Genomic DNA, 18,169 nt, shown 5'->3' with positions numbered 1-18,169 from the left:
TGATTTGATAGATAGAAAGGAGATTGTTTGTCAAGTGGAGTACACGCACTACTACACAATAGAGATATTTAAGACAATATATTAGTTTTGTCTTAAATACATTTTTTATATTTTAATTGTCTCAAAACAATAAAAAAATAATTTTCCTCAATAAAACTTTTATTCAATTAGTCCGCGCTCAGCTCAGACTCTGCCGCTCCATTTTGTAGCAATTTCCGCTCCATCCATTACAAACTCGCGGTAGCGGCGGCAACATCATGGGGATGTAGGCGGGAACAGTTTTCATGGTATGGCGGGAATTTTTCTATGTCCTGCCCCTCTTGTTCAACCCGTCTCATGCACTGCCATTCAACATTCTAAGAGTGAGCTGCAAACTGTCCAAGTTGAGAAATCCAGGTCTGTGCTGCAAACAGGTAATAATTTTCTCTTGTAGATCTTTTTGGTTTTTTTTAATGTGGGTATCCCTTGCTCTGTTATTTGGATCTATTAAATTGAAAAAAATATCAGCCCTTATCAGCCCTTAGAAGTGGGCATTCTAGATGGGTATCGTCTGTGTTGAATTTTTTTAATCCCTTGAACTAATATGTTAAAGGATCTTGAACATGTTGGAGCAATAAGAGCTTGTTTGCAATGGAGTTCTCGTGCGTGCTCTTGATTTCTCAGGTAAGCCCTTACTCACAGGATTTTATTTATCTATTTTTTCTCAATCGTTTTGTCTGTTTTTTACTGGAATAAACATGAACAATGGTTAATGGTTAATGTCACGTACGTGCAAACAAGAGATTTTATTTGATCTCTAAGAAAAACTTCAAAAATCTTGCTACCCAAAAATACCCAAATCATGTGCTATTTTAAGGGGCAACACCAGGGCGCTTCGCCACTAGCCGACAGCTCTGCCTCCTCGCTTTCCCATCAATCAGTCGACTCCCGTCTTGATTGATTTTGTCGAATGGGTTTTGGTTCTTAAAACCACTCGACTTCTTGGTTTCTCTATGGAGGAAGCAACTATAGGAAACTCCCACCATATAATAGGCCATTTGTCTTGCTGGCACGGAAACCCCCCACTCTACTATTCTGATTCTTTCGGAGCAGCAATCCTGAACCGCATTCTTATATGCATATTATGATTCATGATCGGGTGCCAGGAAGGGTGTTTCGAGTAAGGTTGAGTGGGGTTCTACCACCAATTGATTCAATTCCCACCTTTGCTCTGTATGCTATTCTAGGTAATCAGCAACCCTATTGATATAAAGCTTTGATCACCGAGGAGGAGGAAACGAATATCATAAAAAAATGTAAAATACCAACCTGTTTGTCTATTCATATCAACACAAAAATTATTTATATCTACCGAAAAATTATTTAAAATTGTTTTTTTTTAAATTGCTATGTTTAATAACGAGCAGGTGCCTATTTGTCTATTTATATCAACCCATCCTGGTTTAAGCACAAACAAAAGGTTTTGCCTCCTTTTCAAGAGCCCCACACTGTGTCTCTCGATTGTATCCCAATGCAGGATTTAAATCTGGGGAATCTGGCTTATATCCCGAGAATATTGCTTGGAGAAGTTCTCTAGCTTAGACTCCAAGATTGATTATTTTGGGGAATATTTTAGACATCACATGCATTGGTTAAAAGAGGGCACCGACCAAAGTTAAATGCAAGAGTTTTGATCCTTGTTGGAGAGCAGAAATCTAATTTCAAAAAATTCGCTTTGGCATGAGTGTGCTTGTTGAGTGCTTACTATAACATTCACGTAGTACAGAATTTGTTTTAAAACTATTATAAACTATAATGAACACTATTTTTTTTCTTAACTTTGTAAGAGGATTGAGAAACCCTTATTGTCTTTGAAGCTTTGGGCAGCCCTCTTTTCTTCATTAAACACTATCATTTTTTGATTTGTGACTGCATTAGAGTCCCTCTTGAGAGGCATCCTCTTGATTGACTAATACCTTGCTTTCATTCTTTAGACTGTCATTTCATATTATCTTAATAGAAGCTTGAAATAAGGTTTGATTTCATTGTTAACTCATCCAAAATCAAGACCATCATGATCTTCTGTTTCTGTGGCAGCATCACACTATTATTTTGATCCACTATTAGCATCTTGTTTGTCACTGATCAATGCAATGGCCTCATTTTGTGTCTTCAGAACCTCATTTTTGTACTTTAACCTGATCACTATAATATATTTGAATTCAAAACCTTACCTTAGACAGGTCATCATTGTCTTGTGGATGTTGGCAATGATGTGTTGTTTCTTGGGGAGATTATTCATGTAGTATGCTAGCCTTTGTCATTTCCTTGCTCATATGCAACAGCTACTGTCAAAAACAATAATTGGAGATCCATTTTGATTGCAAAGTCCCCTGTACTGTGGACTGCTAGTTAGTTGATTGTTTTATACCTGAGACAAAAGATTGTCCATCAATATTTTATGATTCTCCTTATCTGTCCTTAAAATCATTTCTCACTGACTGCTTGTGTAGAGTCCTGCCACACCATTCCTTTGCTTCTTGAGACTGCTCTTGGAATCCTCTTTTAATCTTTGCTAGACATAGCCATATGACTGGACTGAAATCTTTCTAGATCACTATAATGGCAGCGCCCTTTTGTGCGTATAGCTGGTCTATTTACTCTTTCAATGGCCTCCATTCCAAAGACATGGCATAAGGCATTGTCAAGAACTTAATTTGCAAGCATTGACTATGATATTTCTTCCTTGGGTTGTACCTTTCTATTGCCTCTTGATGAATATTATACCTTATTATTTAATTGTCAATAATTTCTCATTTTATGTAATAAAAGACTGCACTCCTAACATGATTGGTAATAGTGCTTGGGGTATTTGTATAGATCTATCTTCTAACTCCATTTTCAAGCTCACTGTCATAAGAAATATTTTCCCTTTCTTTCTATTGTCTCTAACCTGCTCTGCACTATCCTTTAATGCTGTGATTATGTACTTGGAATTCCTTTGACATGCTTTGTTGTCTAAGATGATTATCATAGATAAGTTGTCTTCTCACTATCCCGATTATTGTGAACTGTTGCTCAAGCTGTCTTTGGGATGATGTATAGCTTGTATTCCATCAAACCTATTGTCTAAGCCTTGTTATGATTGTCCCAATTTCCTAGAAATGATGAAAGATCTGGTGACTTTTTTTATATAGTTGCATATGATAGGAAGAGCACTCAGAGATGGTTTGAGGAGAGTGACTTCCCAATAGAACCAAGAATGAAACAAAATTAATCTTGGGGAAAGAAGCCTTAGCAATATTGGCCAGAGAAAGAGACCTTCTATTATTTCAATTTATTGCTTTGATATCAATGTCAACATGCTGCTAAAACTAATATTATTGACTGTCATCCCTCTGTTATTTTGACACTTATATCCCTGGCTTCATGAGGTAGTGATTGTCATTCTCTATCATTATTATACTATCACTTGTCCTTTTAAAATTATGGAATATCAATATTTTCTCTTTTCTGTTATCTCTGCTCATTGTTTGAGATTGTCCATTAAATTTCTTTACTTCTGTTTTACTTATTTTATTAAAGCTAGAAAAAGTATTCTTAGATGTATGTACACAGAGTAGCTCCTTCAATTAACTACCCTGTCCTTGTGTGGGACTATATCTTCCACTGACTCCATGACTTTTATTTGGAATGGGATGCTGCTTTGTGTTGGTTGTGGCCATATTGTCTTTGCCCTTGTATTGATTGCAACAACATATGATTGCTCTAAACTGTCATTACTTATCATTGTTAGACAAGAACATATATTTGTCATTGATATCAAAACTATATCTAATAAAAGGCTAAAACACGTTTAATCAAATTTAATTGCCCTCTGTGTGATATGTCTCTCTAATTTGGGATTGAGAAATCTAAATATATAGATTTTTTAAAATATCATTCCCACTGCAAGATTATACACTTGGTATAACTTGAAGGTTCACGCCAAAGACCACAATTTGGTTGAATATCCACCGCCATACATATTCCCACTGTAATACATACTTGGCATATACATATCATTTTGGTTGCAACACCTATCAATGTTTGACTCATCATCATTAGGTAGGTAAGCAAGAAGCTTGGAAACAAATATGATTTATGTTTGGGATTTAATACACAATATGTACTTTGACCCTATCGGGCTAGCAACTAGGCAGCACATTCAGATTTAAAAAAAAAAGAATTTGGACTTGTATCTCATCTCATAATTTGATTTCTCTTATCATCTAAAACTCCTCTTAAATGTGAGTATTCCTTGTGCAGATTTATTTTTATGGTTTTGACTTTGAAATACATTTGGATTGAATTTAATCTTTCATAATGAGTTTATATTAGTTTTTAAAAAAATTTATATATAAATATATAATTTAAAATTTAACATTGGGAACATTTACAGGAGAATTCTATTTATTTTAGATGTGTAATTCTAATCTGAGTTAAAAAGAAAGAACCTGACTTCCATCCAGATATGGTATAATTCAGTCTGTCTGCCACAACCGGAATGCTTGATTGTTGATGAATTTATTAACATTGAAGTTGTTGTTAGTCTGTCATGTCTGTCATGTTGCAACAACAGTCTTGTAATCTAAAATTCTCTGATTTTCAAGATTGTTAGCTGGTATATTTGTGAAGTCTATAGGTGATTTGACATTTCTATTTGCTAACCACCTTGTGGTAGCACCTTGAATGGGCTGGAATGAAATCTGAAGCATGTTTTTCAGACCTGTAGGTTGTTGGGTTTCTGATTATAACAATGATGAGTCTAAACAAAAGTATGAAGACATTTTCGCTTTAGTTGGGTGGCCTTCCCATATTGAGGAAACGATAGTTTGAAGGTTCTTATTTACTACCCACATATGCAATCTGCAATAGCTAATCTATAACCAGCATACAATGCCTCTTTCTCAACGTATTTAGACAAAGTTTCCAAGTGAATGTTCAGTTGGTATTATCTATTTTATCATACATTTATATGTATGCATAAAATCTGAAAACAATTTTGAGTTAATGCAAGCAAAAAACATCTTGATGAACCTTGTCACAGTAGAGATAATATATTATCCAAACAGAATAAAGATTGTAATAACAGAAAACACTCTTATATGTTCAGTTGTTCTAAGTTTATTGTAGTTTCATTGGTTTAACACAAAAAATTTAGGGGGTGTTTTTATATTGCTACAACCGATTTTATAATGAGAACTTTATATAAGGACCTAAGGTGATTAACAACAGTTTACTTCATGAATTGTTAATTTGCAATGCATTTAAAATTAATCTTGTAAACTCCAGATGGTAGTACTTCCTGAGGATTTCTTTGAATTTATCTCATATTCTAAGATTAGATGGTTTACCGCCTATCACCATAGCATTTAATTCAGCCCATTTTGGCATTGAACAAGTTGGCATTATCGACCAATTTGGTCTAAGTCAAGCTTACATTTTCTGCCAGTGGCTTGCATTGCATGCACACAATCCACCAAAGAGGTGTTGATAAGGTTGGCTTTGTCGCCTACTGGCTATACTATCTACATATTCTGGTAGGCTTGTCACCATATCATTGCACTTATATTCATTTAGAATAGCTATGTGGTTGGAAGCCTGTACGCTCTCTCCTTGCCCACTTCAGGATCTGGGTGATAAAAAAATGTTGGAGACATTACATATGCATTTTCAGTATTACAAAAAACATAATAAAAAATAGGATGGGTTGTTACGCATTTGGATGTTTTAAGTAATTGAAGTCACATTCAATTGAAATTTTATTTTAAGTTGATTCTTAACTTCCAGTTCAACTTTCAACTTTAATTTGTCACTATTTGATAGAAAAATTTTTGTTTCTTCACGCTAATCAAAAAATCCTCCATTAACTTCACATATTTCATATGGGAGTACACAACTTGTTTTAATAACCCAATTTTTACTAATACTATAGCATTGGCATCTTTCTAGTGATGCTCCAATTTTAGTGTCTCAGTTGTGTTGTTCCAATTTTGCATCCAAATCAATCTGATTCTTTTTTTTAGTCATTTTTTCCTTTTCTTCCTCTTCATGAACAAGTTTCTTACATGTCGAGTTGGCTAACTTATTGTACTGATAATCCTCAGTGTACAAGGTGTGAATATGATGATATACTCATCTTGTATTATCTTCAACCTACTTATTTCATGGATAATTCTCTTGACCTTGTATCAGATGGCTCACAAATTCAACAAAAAATTTCAAATATTGTAGATGCCCTTACTTCCAATTTCCATACTAATTTTAAATGTCATTGCAATTACTGAGTTCACCACATCACTCGCAGTTCTAAGATGGTTCATTTGTACTTTCTTTGCAAGTAGGTGGCGTTGAGACTTCCCATGATCATACACTTCTAATGGGATATTTTTCTTTCAAATTCTTGTAGGCATGCTCCACAAGCCAGAATGTAGAGTTAATACTCCAAGAGAGCTGCACAGATGCGTCGGGGTCAGTCATAGTTTACGCACTAGTAGATGTGCCATCTTTGAGTACATCAATGAGTGGGGAGGATCCTTCATACATACCCCTCCTTCCTTGTGGATTTTCCATACTGCCAGATAGTCCAAGAAGCAATAGATCACTGGTTCCACTAAGTTCATTTCATGAAGTTTCAAGCACAGCCACACAGTGTCCCATTACTCCATTCAGCTTTGATAATTAAACCACCATTCAGAATCCCTTATCCTTTTGTCCCAACGGTTGATGAGGTCCTATTATCTTAGGTCTATTATCTATGCCTTACCAATTTTGTTAAGCTCTATAAATATATTGTGTAATTTTTGAACAATTATAGGTTAAACATGTTTTAATTCTAAACTAATATAGAATGGTAGCAACCAATGAAGTCATTTGTTATTGTAAAATTGTTTGTCTACAATTGTTTTTCCATCTCAAGTCAATTGATGTTACCTGCACTAATTTATGTATATTATATTCTTGCTTATTGAAAATCACTTTGCTAAATTTTGTGACCAAGAGATTCATGGTTTTTGTTTGTTGTGATGCATAGGCGAATGGTGGAATGCGAATATTGTAGATGTATTAAACCAGGGTATTTATGTATATTATATTCTTGCTTATTGAAAATCACTTTGCTAAATTTTGTGTTCAAGAGATTCATGGTTTTTGTTTGCTGTGATGCGTAGGCGAATGGTGGAATGCAAATATTGTAGATGTATTAAACCAGGGTATTCAAACAGGGCAGCTACAAGGCTCAGATGCATATACCATTAATAGCCAGCCAGGAGACCTATATCCATGCTCTGCATCTAGTTAGACCACCCTATTGTCCATGAGGTTTTTATTCTTAACAAAGGCTAATCTTCATAGTGTAGCAGGCCTTTCTCAAAACAATGAGGGAGTCACTTCAAAAAAAAAAAAATACAGCGAACTCTTTTTGTCTTTGGACTACCCCACATTTGCTTGTTCAAGTATGTTTATTGCCATTATGGCCTATTACCAATATACTGCCCTTGATACTGCTCACAAGATTTAATAAATTTCTTGTATTGATTGCTATTTTCGTGATCATTTGATAGGAATATTTGTTCTCTAACCTAACATTTCATGGCATCCTCAAGAGATCATTGGCCCCTAACTATTGAGGTTTGTGATTTGAAACACTTTCATGGTTTTGGGATTACAACCTCTTATTGTGCTATGTCATTGTGCCTTATCATTTTGCTTTATGATGCAGGAACTTTCATTACCTTGATTGTTGCTAGGGTCCTGTCCCAGTGCAAGGGGCTATCTTGCTTCTCTCTATCAGTGACTGCAAATAATCTTCAGATGATGAGGACTTGCTCTTTTCATACTACTCATCCTTCACTCTGTTTTGGTTAGTGCTACCTTTCTTGGGACTTGTGACAGTCATTTTGTATCTTATTCATTGCTCACTGTTGTTACTCCTTTTGACTTCACTATTCTTTGGCATGATTACCTCTATATTCCCCCGATAGAAAATTGTCTTAAATATTTCAGATCTGCTGGACAAAGTGTCAGTGTGTGTGTTAACCTTGTCTTCACTTTTGTTATTGCAAAAGAATTCATGTCTATGTTCATTTCTTTTATGATGAATAGCATGTTCGCTTTATTTTCCATGTGCTTGAAGCCCAAAAATCTGGCTATTTCAAACATTTAGTTTCTTATGATTGGACTTAGTGGTAAATGGCTATGTCAAATTTAGTTTTAAAAATATAAATTTTATACCCAATAAATTATGTTTAAAATCTAGTGTGAGATGTGAGAGATTAATGTTTTGCAGGTTGCTTTCTCTTTGATGCACTATGTTTTGTTTATGGTTTCAAATTAGCAGGGAAGTTGAGAATGATATATTCAACATAAAAGTGAGTGTGTTTTCAGGTCTAGGAAATGAAAATTCTATTACTTATTTCATTTATTCATTGCTGCATGTAGATTGCCCATCATGTGTTGCTGGCCAAGTGTTGGACCCATTGATACCTGATGATGGTCATTCTAGCTCTGTTAGACCTCTACTTGTCGTTATCACCTTATTAAATGTTTAATTATCCAATTACACCGTAAGAATGGAAAGAAACTTTACAAGAAACTTTGCTGCTTCTTTGGACATGTCTCCCACTCAGGTAAGTCTTTTTTATTTTTGAGAAATTGTGTTTAGTGTAACTTTCTTGGTCTATCATTTCAGGGGTTACTTTCTTTTATGTTGCTTTATCCTTTAAATGAATCTTTTTAGAATATTTTTTTACTCGTGTAATTTTTATACTATCTCAGGTAGTTCCTGTAGCAAGACGGGGTGGAAATGTTATTGTCAAAACTGTGGATGCCCTTGTCCATATTTATCAAAAAAATGTGGCTGCTTGGGTTTCAGTCATGACAGTATTTGTACTATTTCTCCTTCATGAGACAAAGAATGTGCCAATTGGAGAAAACAACATTGGTTGTGGAAGAAGTATGTGAGAGATGTTGATTTAACTGAGGATGAAGCAGGAGATTCCTATCCCAAACATGAAAGTGGGTGGTTTTGCATTAGGATCAACTATACTTTTTCTTCTAATAGTTTGCCTTTCTTAACTCCATGGTTTCAGCTGCATAACCTTCTGGTTCTTATTGCAATTGTGATACTCTTTTCTTCTTCTTCTTCTTCTTCTTCTTCATATTGATGTCTGCTCAAAGGCTATTATGTATATACTGAGCCAAAGCCTCCTCCATGATTGTAAGCTGCTAAAAATTCCACAATCAACTATGCTGCTAAAAATGGCTCTATTCAGTCATGTGAAGTTTGACTCTATTGTGCTCATCTATACTTGTCAAAAATGTGGATGCCCATGTCCAATGTTCATGGAGTTAGTAGTACTGAAGGATTTGGCTTGAGGCCATAAGGCAACTATGTGTTTCTGTGAAGACCCTGCTACCTTCTCTTGTAAAGAACCTTGTGGTAACCTTCTGCTGTGAAGACTCTGCTACCGTTTCTTGTTTACCGCATCCAATATTCTCTAGAGAAATACCACATCATTATGTAAATACAAAACATTGAAAATAAATATAATTATTATGGTATTCCTTGTTAATAAATTTGTTATGGTATTTTGTTCAGTGTTTCGTAAGAAATTAAATATTGAAAATAATTACATTGAATCTTGTATTGCTATTTGGAAACATTGAAGGTTGAAACTTACACAAAAAAATATTTAAAAGAAATTGTTTATTTTTTTAATACATTTTGATTGAAAACTACACATTTTTTTTAAAAATAAATTGTTTATTTTTTTAATACATTTTTTTATATTGTCTCTAGAGAGACAATAGTTGAGATCTAAAGACAGATTTTAATCCCAACTATTGTCTCTAGAAAGACTATATGTCTTTAAATCCCAACTAGAGACAAAAGTGAAATTGTCTCTACAAAGACAAAAAAACTTATGTTTTAAATTGTCTTTATAGAGACAATTTTTAATTACGATAATTTAAGACACTCGGTTAAAGACATTATTTAAGACAATACTAAACTTTTTTTTTGTCTCAAGTTGAGACAATTTGCTCAAAAATTGTCTTAAATATTGTCTTAAAACACCCCTTTATGTAGTAGTGACACAACACATCATTGAAGGAGTTATCCCCAATGTCAATAGATCCTTTTCCAATCACATCCATGTATGTATGATTGCCCATCAAAATTTGTGGCATGGTGCAAGGCTTCAATGTAGAGAACATAGATTGCGAAGATGCCATATGATGAGAAGCCCCTGAATCTAGAAGCCATCTCTCTGAATCATGTCTGATAGTAGCACATAGAGCTTTTCTTTTTCTTGTTCCAAAAGAGTTAGTCTTCCCACTTGTAGAAGCCATGAATGCTTGCCCTTTTCCTTTTGAATGTGAGGAAGTGGAAGTTGATGAATCATCCTTCTTGTAGACTTTAGACAAATCAATGTTATGCTTTTTGATGATATGTGTGAGCTCATCAATCTTCTTAGAATGGCAACGATGCTCCTCATGACCAATCTTTTTACAATAAGCACAAGTAGGTCTCTCCCTCTTTGGTGAATTATCTCTCTTGGAAGAGGATGAATCTCCTTGTTGTGGAGAAGATGGTGCTTTTTCCTTAGGCTTTGATTGCCATTTTTTCTTGTTTGAGTTGTCCTTTCTTTGATTTCCTTTGTTCCCTTGATTTGCCACTAATGCTTGAGACTTAGAAGCCTTAAGAATGCCCATGCTTATCAACTTAGTTTGTTCCATCATCAACATTTCATTGAAAGCATCAAATGTAGGCATTTTGTAGCTTGAACCCATTGTCATCCTATGGGTTTGGAAACTAGAAACAAAGGCTGCATATTCTTGTGGAAGCTTGCCTATCAAGTTGAATATCAATTGAGTATCCTTCTTATCAATGCCACAATCTTTGAGTTGTGCCCTCAACTCATTTGTTTTAGTGACATAATCTTGTATAGTATCAAAGTTCTTGGGATCTAACATGGCGAGATCACTATCAATTTGATATCCCCTAATCTCATCAACTTGACCATACAAGTCTTGAAACTTTTGCCAAGCATCCTTGATTAGAGTACATTTCTCAATATGAAAAATGAGATCTTTTGATACATACTTTCTTAAGGCACCAATTGCCATGATATTTTTAGTGAGCCAATCCAAGTGACCAACTGGATCAACCTTAGGATCAGCAGGAGCAACAATAATTCGATCAATGTAATGAGTGAGTCCTTTTTCCATAAGTTTACTCCATGCATCAATTTTTCAAGTAGCATAATTATGAGGAGTTAAGAGAGGAAACTTAGAAGAACCCATAGCAGCAAAAAGGAAGGAACACGAGCACAAAAGCACAAGAGACACCCCCCCCAAATTCAATCAATCAAAGTAACCCCCCTCAAAGTGATGATTTTGGCACTTTATACTTAGTGCGATTACAATGAGCCACTTGCAAAACAAGGCAAAGTGGACTTATGACGCAAATTTAACAACTTCTCAAATAAGATAAAAGAGACTTCAATCAATAGTGCAATGAATCTAACTGAGATTCAAACAAATATACAAGTACCAAGAGAGCCAAAAATGGCCAAAATCTGAAAGTACAATTTCTACTTACAATGGCATCAATCTGATAGCATCATGTGAAAGTAGACGAAAAAATACGCACTTTAAAAAAAAAATGGCACTTGAAAAGGAGGTCGTATGACCCTAAACGAAGCCTCTGAAGTTGCAAAAACTGGGATTACTCAGGTATAGTCACCAAAAACTGCATTTTCTGAAAAATCCATGCATCAAAATCAAAAAATTTCTTCACCATTGCGGAAAGCACGAATTTCTAGCCCATTTAAAAAAACATTACACCCAAAAAGGAGCAAAAATGAGCAAGTTATGGCCATTTGAAGTTGAACTGCAAAATCAAAAATCTCAATGAGAGGGGCTTGCAAATTTTTTGAAAAATGATGACATGGCGCTGACATTAGCAAGTCATTGTGTTAAATTTGACGGTCGTATGACTGTCGCAAAAACTTCGCCTCTTTTTTGACTGGGCGTCCGTACTGTACGGACAGGCTGATGTGGCAGATGACTGTGCAGGCCGTATGGATGATGTGGCAGTCTGACTTGGCTGCCATACGGAGATGACATGTCAGTCAGAGGTGGCCACGGGCCAGTGGCCTCCTGCCACGTGGGGGATGTGAATTGTCAGTTTTGTAACGCTGGAGGAGAATATACCGACGGCCGTGGGGCTGGAAGTCACCAGAGGTGGAGGGAAGTGCTGCCAACAGGAGCTGAGCGGACGGGACTCGGCAACGTGCAGGTAAGGAGGCCGGAGGGAGAGGTGAGTGGTCGGCGGGAGAGTCTGGTGCGGGCTGACAGCGACAGGTACAGGTGCGATGTCCAGAGCGGTCAGGTGTTGTAGACTTCGGTGACGACGAGTACGGGTCCTGGCGGCTGCGGCAGGTCTGGACCTGCAATCAAATACTTTGCAGTACGGGGGTCACGGGGGGGGGGTCTGCGGACCCCCCAAAAAAGAACCTTTTTTTTTAATTTTATTTTTATTTTTTTGATTTTTCAATTTTTCCGAAATTTTTTTTAATGATTTTTATTTTAATTTTTTTGAAATTTTTCAGACAATATAAATTTTTTTTTTTTTTTGAAAATAATTAAAAAATTTCGAAATCCGTACGATAATAGCCAAAATGGGGAAAAAAATTTCCTCACCAAAATAGGTCGACTTTATAACCAAAATTCATGGAAATGACCTTCTGGACGCAATGGCAGGGTCGGATATGGTCTAGGATGCCTCCAAAAAATGTGGCTCCTCAAATCTGCCTCTTGACGTCGCAATAATGCCTCTTCAAAATGAATCAATGAAGCCCCAATAACTCTGATACCATGTGAGATTTTGCCAAGATCCAGAGCTCAATGAAATGTATAAAATAGAGACACAATATAGGACAAGAATAAACTGTATTCTCATCAATAGAAAATGATCAATGATCAATTATTATTACATACAATGTAGATGAGCCTGATTATATAGGCAAGGCTAGGGATATGTGAGCACACAAACATGACATGTGGCTCAATAAGAAACAAGGGTAGGTAGGAATTAGGTGTGGGTAGGTAGGAGAAATAATATAATAGTCCACATGAGGTGGATCACCCAACGAAGGTGGAATTATCACTCCACAATAAGTGGATATGATAAAGTAGTAACAAGATCAACACCATAAAAGGTGGAATTTCTCCTACACACACTATCACAATGTGGCACAAACACCCAAGTGTCTCATACCCAAACTACTACGAAATGCATTTCCTAAGTAAACTTAAGTAAGTGTAATAATATCCAAGATGAATAATTATTTACACCAACAAAATCTCCATCTTTCAACCATTTCTCTCTTCAGTTTTCTTTCTAGAAGATCTCTTCCCTTTTCAGAATTTGTGCTAATGAGTTGTTCAATTCTTTTTCCTTTATACAATCCTCTGTAAACATACCTCTCTGAATAACTTTCTCATTTAAAATTGACAATTCCTCTTTGATCCTTTTTTTCTCTTCAAAAACATTTTTAAAACCTCCCTATTCCACGTTTTTAATTTCTCTTTCAAAACTCCCAATCTTTTGATGAAGTAGAATGATAGGGTTCCTTGGAAAGGATTACTTTCGATCCTCCATTCTTTTAAATTGTTAATCAAATTTGGTTCCCTCTACCACATTTGGGAAAATTTGAAAAATTCTCCATTCGCAGATCTATTCACCCCTTTGACCTCCAATGATATCGGGAAATGATCACAAGCCAACAAGGGAACAATATGAGACTCACATATGTTTGAGTCCTTCATCCACTCTGGACCAACCAGAAATTGATCCAATCTTTTCGCTATATTGGCGAATCCTGCTTGGCAGTTTATCCAGGTTAACTCCCTATTTTTGGGTACACATCGACTACCCCTAAATCCATTACCATTTCTCTAAAATCACACATCGCTCTATAGTTTGCTCCAATTCTGCCACCCTTCATCTCCACAGGATCCAATTGAGCATTGAAGTTCCTGCCTAAAATAGCATTGCCCCCAAACACTTGTTTCCTATCTCTGATAGCATTCCACGTGGCTACCTTTTCCTCATTCTTAATTGGGCCATAGACATTAAATATGAAAAATTCCATATTATCTTTCTTATGCTTTATTATACCAAACATCCACTCTAGGTGTACTTCCATTATATTGACATCTACCACTTCACAATCCCATAGAACCACTAAACCACCCACCAAGCCTTGTGCCTCAACAAACTCCCACCTCCATTTTTTGCAAAAAAATTACAAAATCAGAGGAAGACTGTTTTTGCATTTTTGTCTCTTGTAGCATAATGATTTCTACCATAAGGACTTCCATCTCACGCTTAATCAATTGCCTCTTATTAGGGGTCGCCACTCCCCTAACATTCCATGAGGCTATCCTCATTGCTGTCCAAGGGAGCAACTCACTCCCTTGGATCTAGATAAAATTTTCATCAGACTCGTATACCCTTTTTGGTTTGCTTCCTCCTCTCTTTCCTATTTATTTGTCTTTCTCCCCCTTCTATTCTTTTGAAATTATATGAACAATAGATTTCTCTTAATTACATTTTTAATTTTGTCTTAAAATTCAAATTATTTATGTTGTACTAAACATACCTTATGACATGTCAAATGAAAGGCTCCTATTTTTATTTTTCTTTCTGTTTCATTTTATTGTGTTCCTGTTATTTGTTTTGTTTCCATTATTTTTCACTTATCTTTTTTCATCTTATCAAAATGTTGGAAATTTTCATCCTAACATAACAATAGAGTCGCTCCCGATCCTGATGCTTACCCTTTTACATTGGCATACTCAGTTTTCATAAAATTTTTGGATTTAATCATGCTAGAATATTTTCACATGCTTCTCTAACACCTCGATCCCTGACAATTTTTCCCCATTGAAAGTTACCCTGTCAGACTTTCCAGAGTGTTATCTCAGAATGATGATAGAAAAACCTCCGACATGGGATATGACCTGTCCTCCACTCATAAATACACCCAACATGGGATAAAACCTCAACAATAAATCAGTAAAATGAAAAGAAAAATATACACGTCAGCCGAAATGCCCACCGCCACACAAAATCTTCTATTTTCATTGTTGCGACCAAATCCACTTCTCAGAAGCAGAATATTATCCCATGTGTTGAGGAAAAACATAATATTATTGTCGCCACCAATGTAGAACAGTACACATGTTGATTAACAGCAAAGTTCCTCCCTTCCTCGGAATTTTCAATGATGTTATTGTAGATAATTGAAAACTGATTAAGTTCAACTTACACCCAGAATGAAGAACTAATAAAACAAAAACACAGAATAGTTCGTGACAATGTCTAAACGAGTCGTTTCTACAATGTTTTTTTCCAGTTCTGCATATGCAGGATTGAAAGGGAAACAATAATATTTTATATGTTATTTTTCTTAACAATAATATTTGATTTTGAGTACTTAAATTATATCTTAAAAAGAATGTCAAAGGCACATTACCATATTAATTGGCTGTCCTAATCCTCTTTCACATTCCTCATTGAATTTACCCTCTTTTACTAGACAGTATATCAGTTGAAGTGGCTAGTTGATTGAGTTGATGAACTTGACCTAGTTGGTTAGCTTAACCAGTTAGCCCTAATTTTGTGATGAGTAGGCAGATGGAAGGCATAAGAGTAGAGGCGCAACTGCAAGCGGCTGTAAATCTCCACTGTCAAGCAGGCCATGGAGCCATTGTAACAGAAAAAATATTATCAAAACCCTATGTGGTCTGTAGCTCCTTAATAATAAACTGCGGTCATGTTAGAAAAATGGACAAGGTCTCCAATATCTCCCTATAAGGTTCGAAGGTCTACAAGGAGACTTGGCTCTTCGCAATGTCTCGATAACAACAACACCTGATCTAAGGCTCTCCAAACCAGCATTGACCTCTTCTTTGAACAAGGCAAGGTTGCAAATGATCCAAACGTACTCTCTTGTCTTTATATTGATGGAATTAAAACACAGGAAAATTCTTCGAAAGAAGCAAATAAGATTCAAATCAAACTGTCCAGCAGGGAAAAAAGAAGCTGGAACCATTACATAACCAATAAAACCAAGAAATCAAAGATCTCATAAAAAAATGAGAACCCCATTTCTTTTTTTATTACTTTTAATGCATAAATACCTAAGAATTTACTAAATTTGGTAAAATAGGCATTTTCCAAAACCCTATGACATCAGATATTATCGATTGAAAATGATTCCAAACAGACAGTGAAACTAGTTTAATGTCATGAAACAATTTTTTTCGCAGGATCCATAAATAAAAAGCCTATAAGCTGATTAATAGTTTCGCAACAGAAATATTTGTCATACATATTTTTTGGCAACAAATCGAAACATAAAAACTACGGGAAACAGTAAATCTACAACAAAGAAATGGATATGCAGATGGAGAAGATAAGGGTGTGAAGAAAGCATACACTTATTGAATCGCTCTCGCTCAACATCCGATAAATCACGGTCGGCGAGGTTGTCTATCTGACTAGTGTTTGCACCTCTATCGATAAATTCCCATGCTAATGCCTCATACCCTAGTTTAATCGCGCTAAATAGCAAGTCACTTGAGCTTCCAGCGGCGAGTTCTCTTTGCTGCATGAGAAAATTGTGAAGTTCTGGTGAGGATTCTGCACTTTGTTCTGCTGTACCCATGCCTATAGCCGACGCCCAAAGCAGAAGCAACCTCTCTTCGCGAGATGTATAATGATTCAACAGTATCTCAGCCATCTGAATCGCCGCTTGTTTGTCTGCAATATGCACAGAATAGTAAAGTGCAGTTTTCCCTTCAGAGTTTCGTTCAAAGAGAGGCCTAGATCCCTTATCTAACAGGTACCGTACGGCTTCACAGTGACCCCTCCTTACTGCTTCGAGGAGAGCCGTTTGGCCGAAGAAATCGGGCTGACGAATACTTTTTCTCGTCCTTTCTTCGTGCTCTGTGAAAATAGTAAAAGTTTATTACAATCCATTATCATGCAAACATGCATCTAAGAATAGCTATCTAATACTAATTCAAATGCAACTATGTTTAAAAACTAGTTATCTACAAATAAAACAGCCCATGGCAATGAACGCAACATTCATAAGTGAATTGCATGGTCTTATCAACAGTTTGAAGTAAAAAATCGGGGTGAGGAATACCTTTCACAATTTCTTTCACGATCTGTTTCACGATTTCTTTGTCCATCAAGAGTTTTTCCACAATTTCTTTTTCACTCTCGTCCAGAGAAGACTCCCTCTTCTTCTTGAGCGTGTCCAGAAGAGTGTCCACGAGAGAGTCCACAAGAGATACTCTCTTGTCCACGAGAGTGTCCAGAAGAGCGACCAATACATACTCTCTCATCCAATAGAGTATTCTTCTCTTCCAGGAGAGTGTCCCTCTGGTCCAAGAGAGAAACCCTTTCTAGCAGAGTCCACATAGTATCTACATCACCGATGGCAGCTGCTTTATGCAATGGCGTCTTACCGTTAGCATCCTCCAAATAGAACAGATTCCTCACAGCAGGCGATTCCAACAATGTGTATACTATGTGTGCTTTACCTCTGTTTACAACAAAATGAAGTAGATTTTCTCCATTTCGATCCTTTTCTTTGGCTTTCAACTCGCAGTTGTTCATTAGAAAAGTGCAGAGATTGATGTGGCCATGAAGAGCTGCATAGTGGAGAGCAATCCTCCCGTACTTATCAGCAGCTTTAATAATCTCTTTTCCATATTCAAAATTCCTTGGAATCAATTCTGCAAGGTACTCGGCATGTTTTTCGTTGTTCGGCTGATCAGCTGCGTAGTGAAATACCGTTCTACCGTGACTGAAATTTTTCATCATGCTTTCCATTAGGCGATCTAACTCTACTTGACGTCCACCATGTTCCTCAAATCTATCGACAATATTCTTTAAAACGAAGCACATGACTTCAGTAATTTTATCGTCACAGGAGAGCAAAAGAGCGGCCTCTCTTCCTTCACTGTTCAACTCCACTCCAGCGTACATTTCCTCACTGAATGAACCATCTGCAAAAAGTGAATTTGGCAATTACCTATGTTCAATTCCAAAAGATAAAAAGGA

At 36.1% G+C, this 18,169-nt stretch overlaps 1 protein-coding gene across 4 annotated transcripts in view; it reads right to left on the bottom strand.

The window, feature by feature from the left end:
• LOC131040826 (uncharacterized) overlaps window positions 1-17,574 on the bottom strand; it is a 42,574-nt gene extending 25,000 nt beyond the window's left edge. For all 4 annotated transcript variants that reach the window (XM_059219659.1, XM_057973781.2, XM_059219660.1 and 1 more), the window contains exons 1-2: window positions 17,247-17,574; window positions 16,532-17,041 (exon numbers count right to left, since the gene is read on the bottom strand). In XM_059219659.1, the coding sequence (XP_059075642.1) occupies window positions 16,532-17,041; window positions 17,247-17,448 (712 nt within the window). In that variant the 5' untranslated portion in view covers window positions 17,449-17,574. The remainder of the gene's footprint in view (window positions 1-16,531; window positions 17,042-17,246) is intronic.
• Window positions 17,575-18,169: the final 595 nt, after the last annotated feature.

This window comes from Cryptomeria japonica, chromosome 4, assembly GCF_030272615.1.
Source record: "Cryptomeria japonica chromosome 4, Sugi_1.0, whole genome shotgun sequence".
Lineage (NCBI taxonomy): Eukaryota > Viridiplantae > Streptophyta > Pinopsida > Cupressales > Cupressaceae > Cryptomeria > Cryptomeria japonica.
This window is presented reverse-complemented; position numbering and strand designations above follow the sequence as displayed.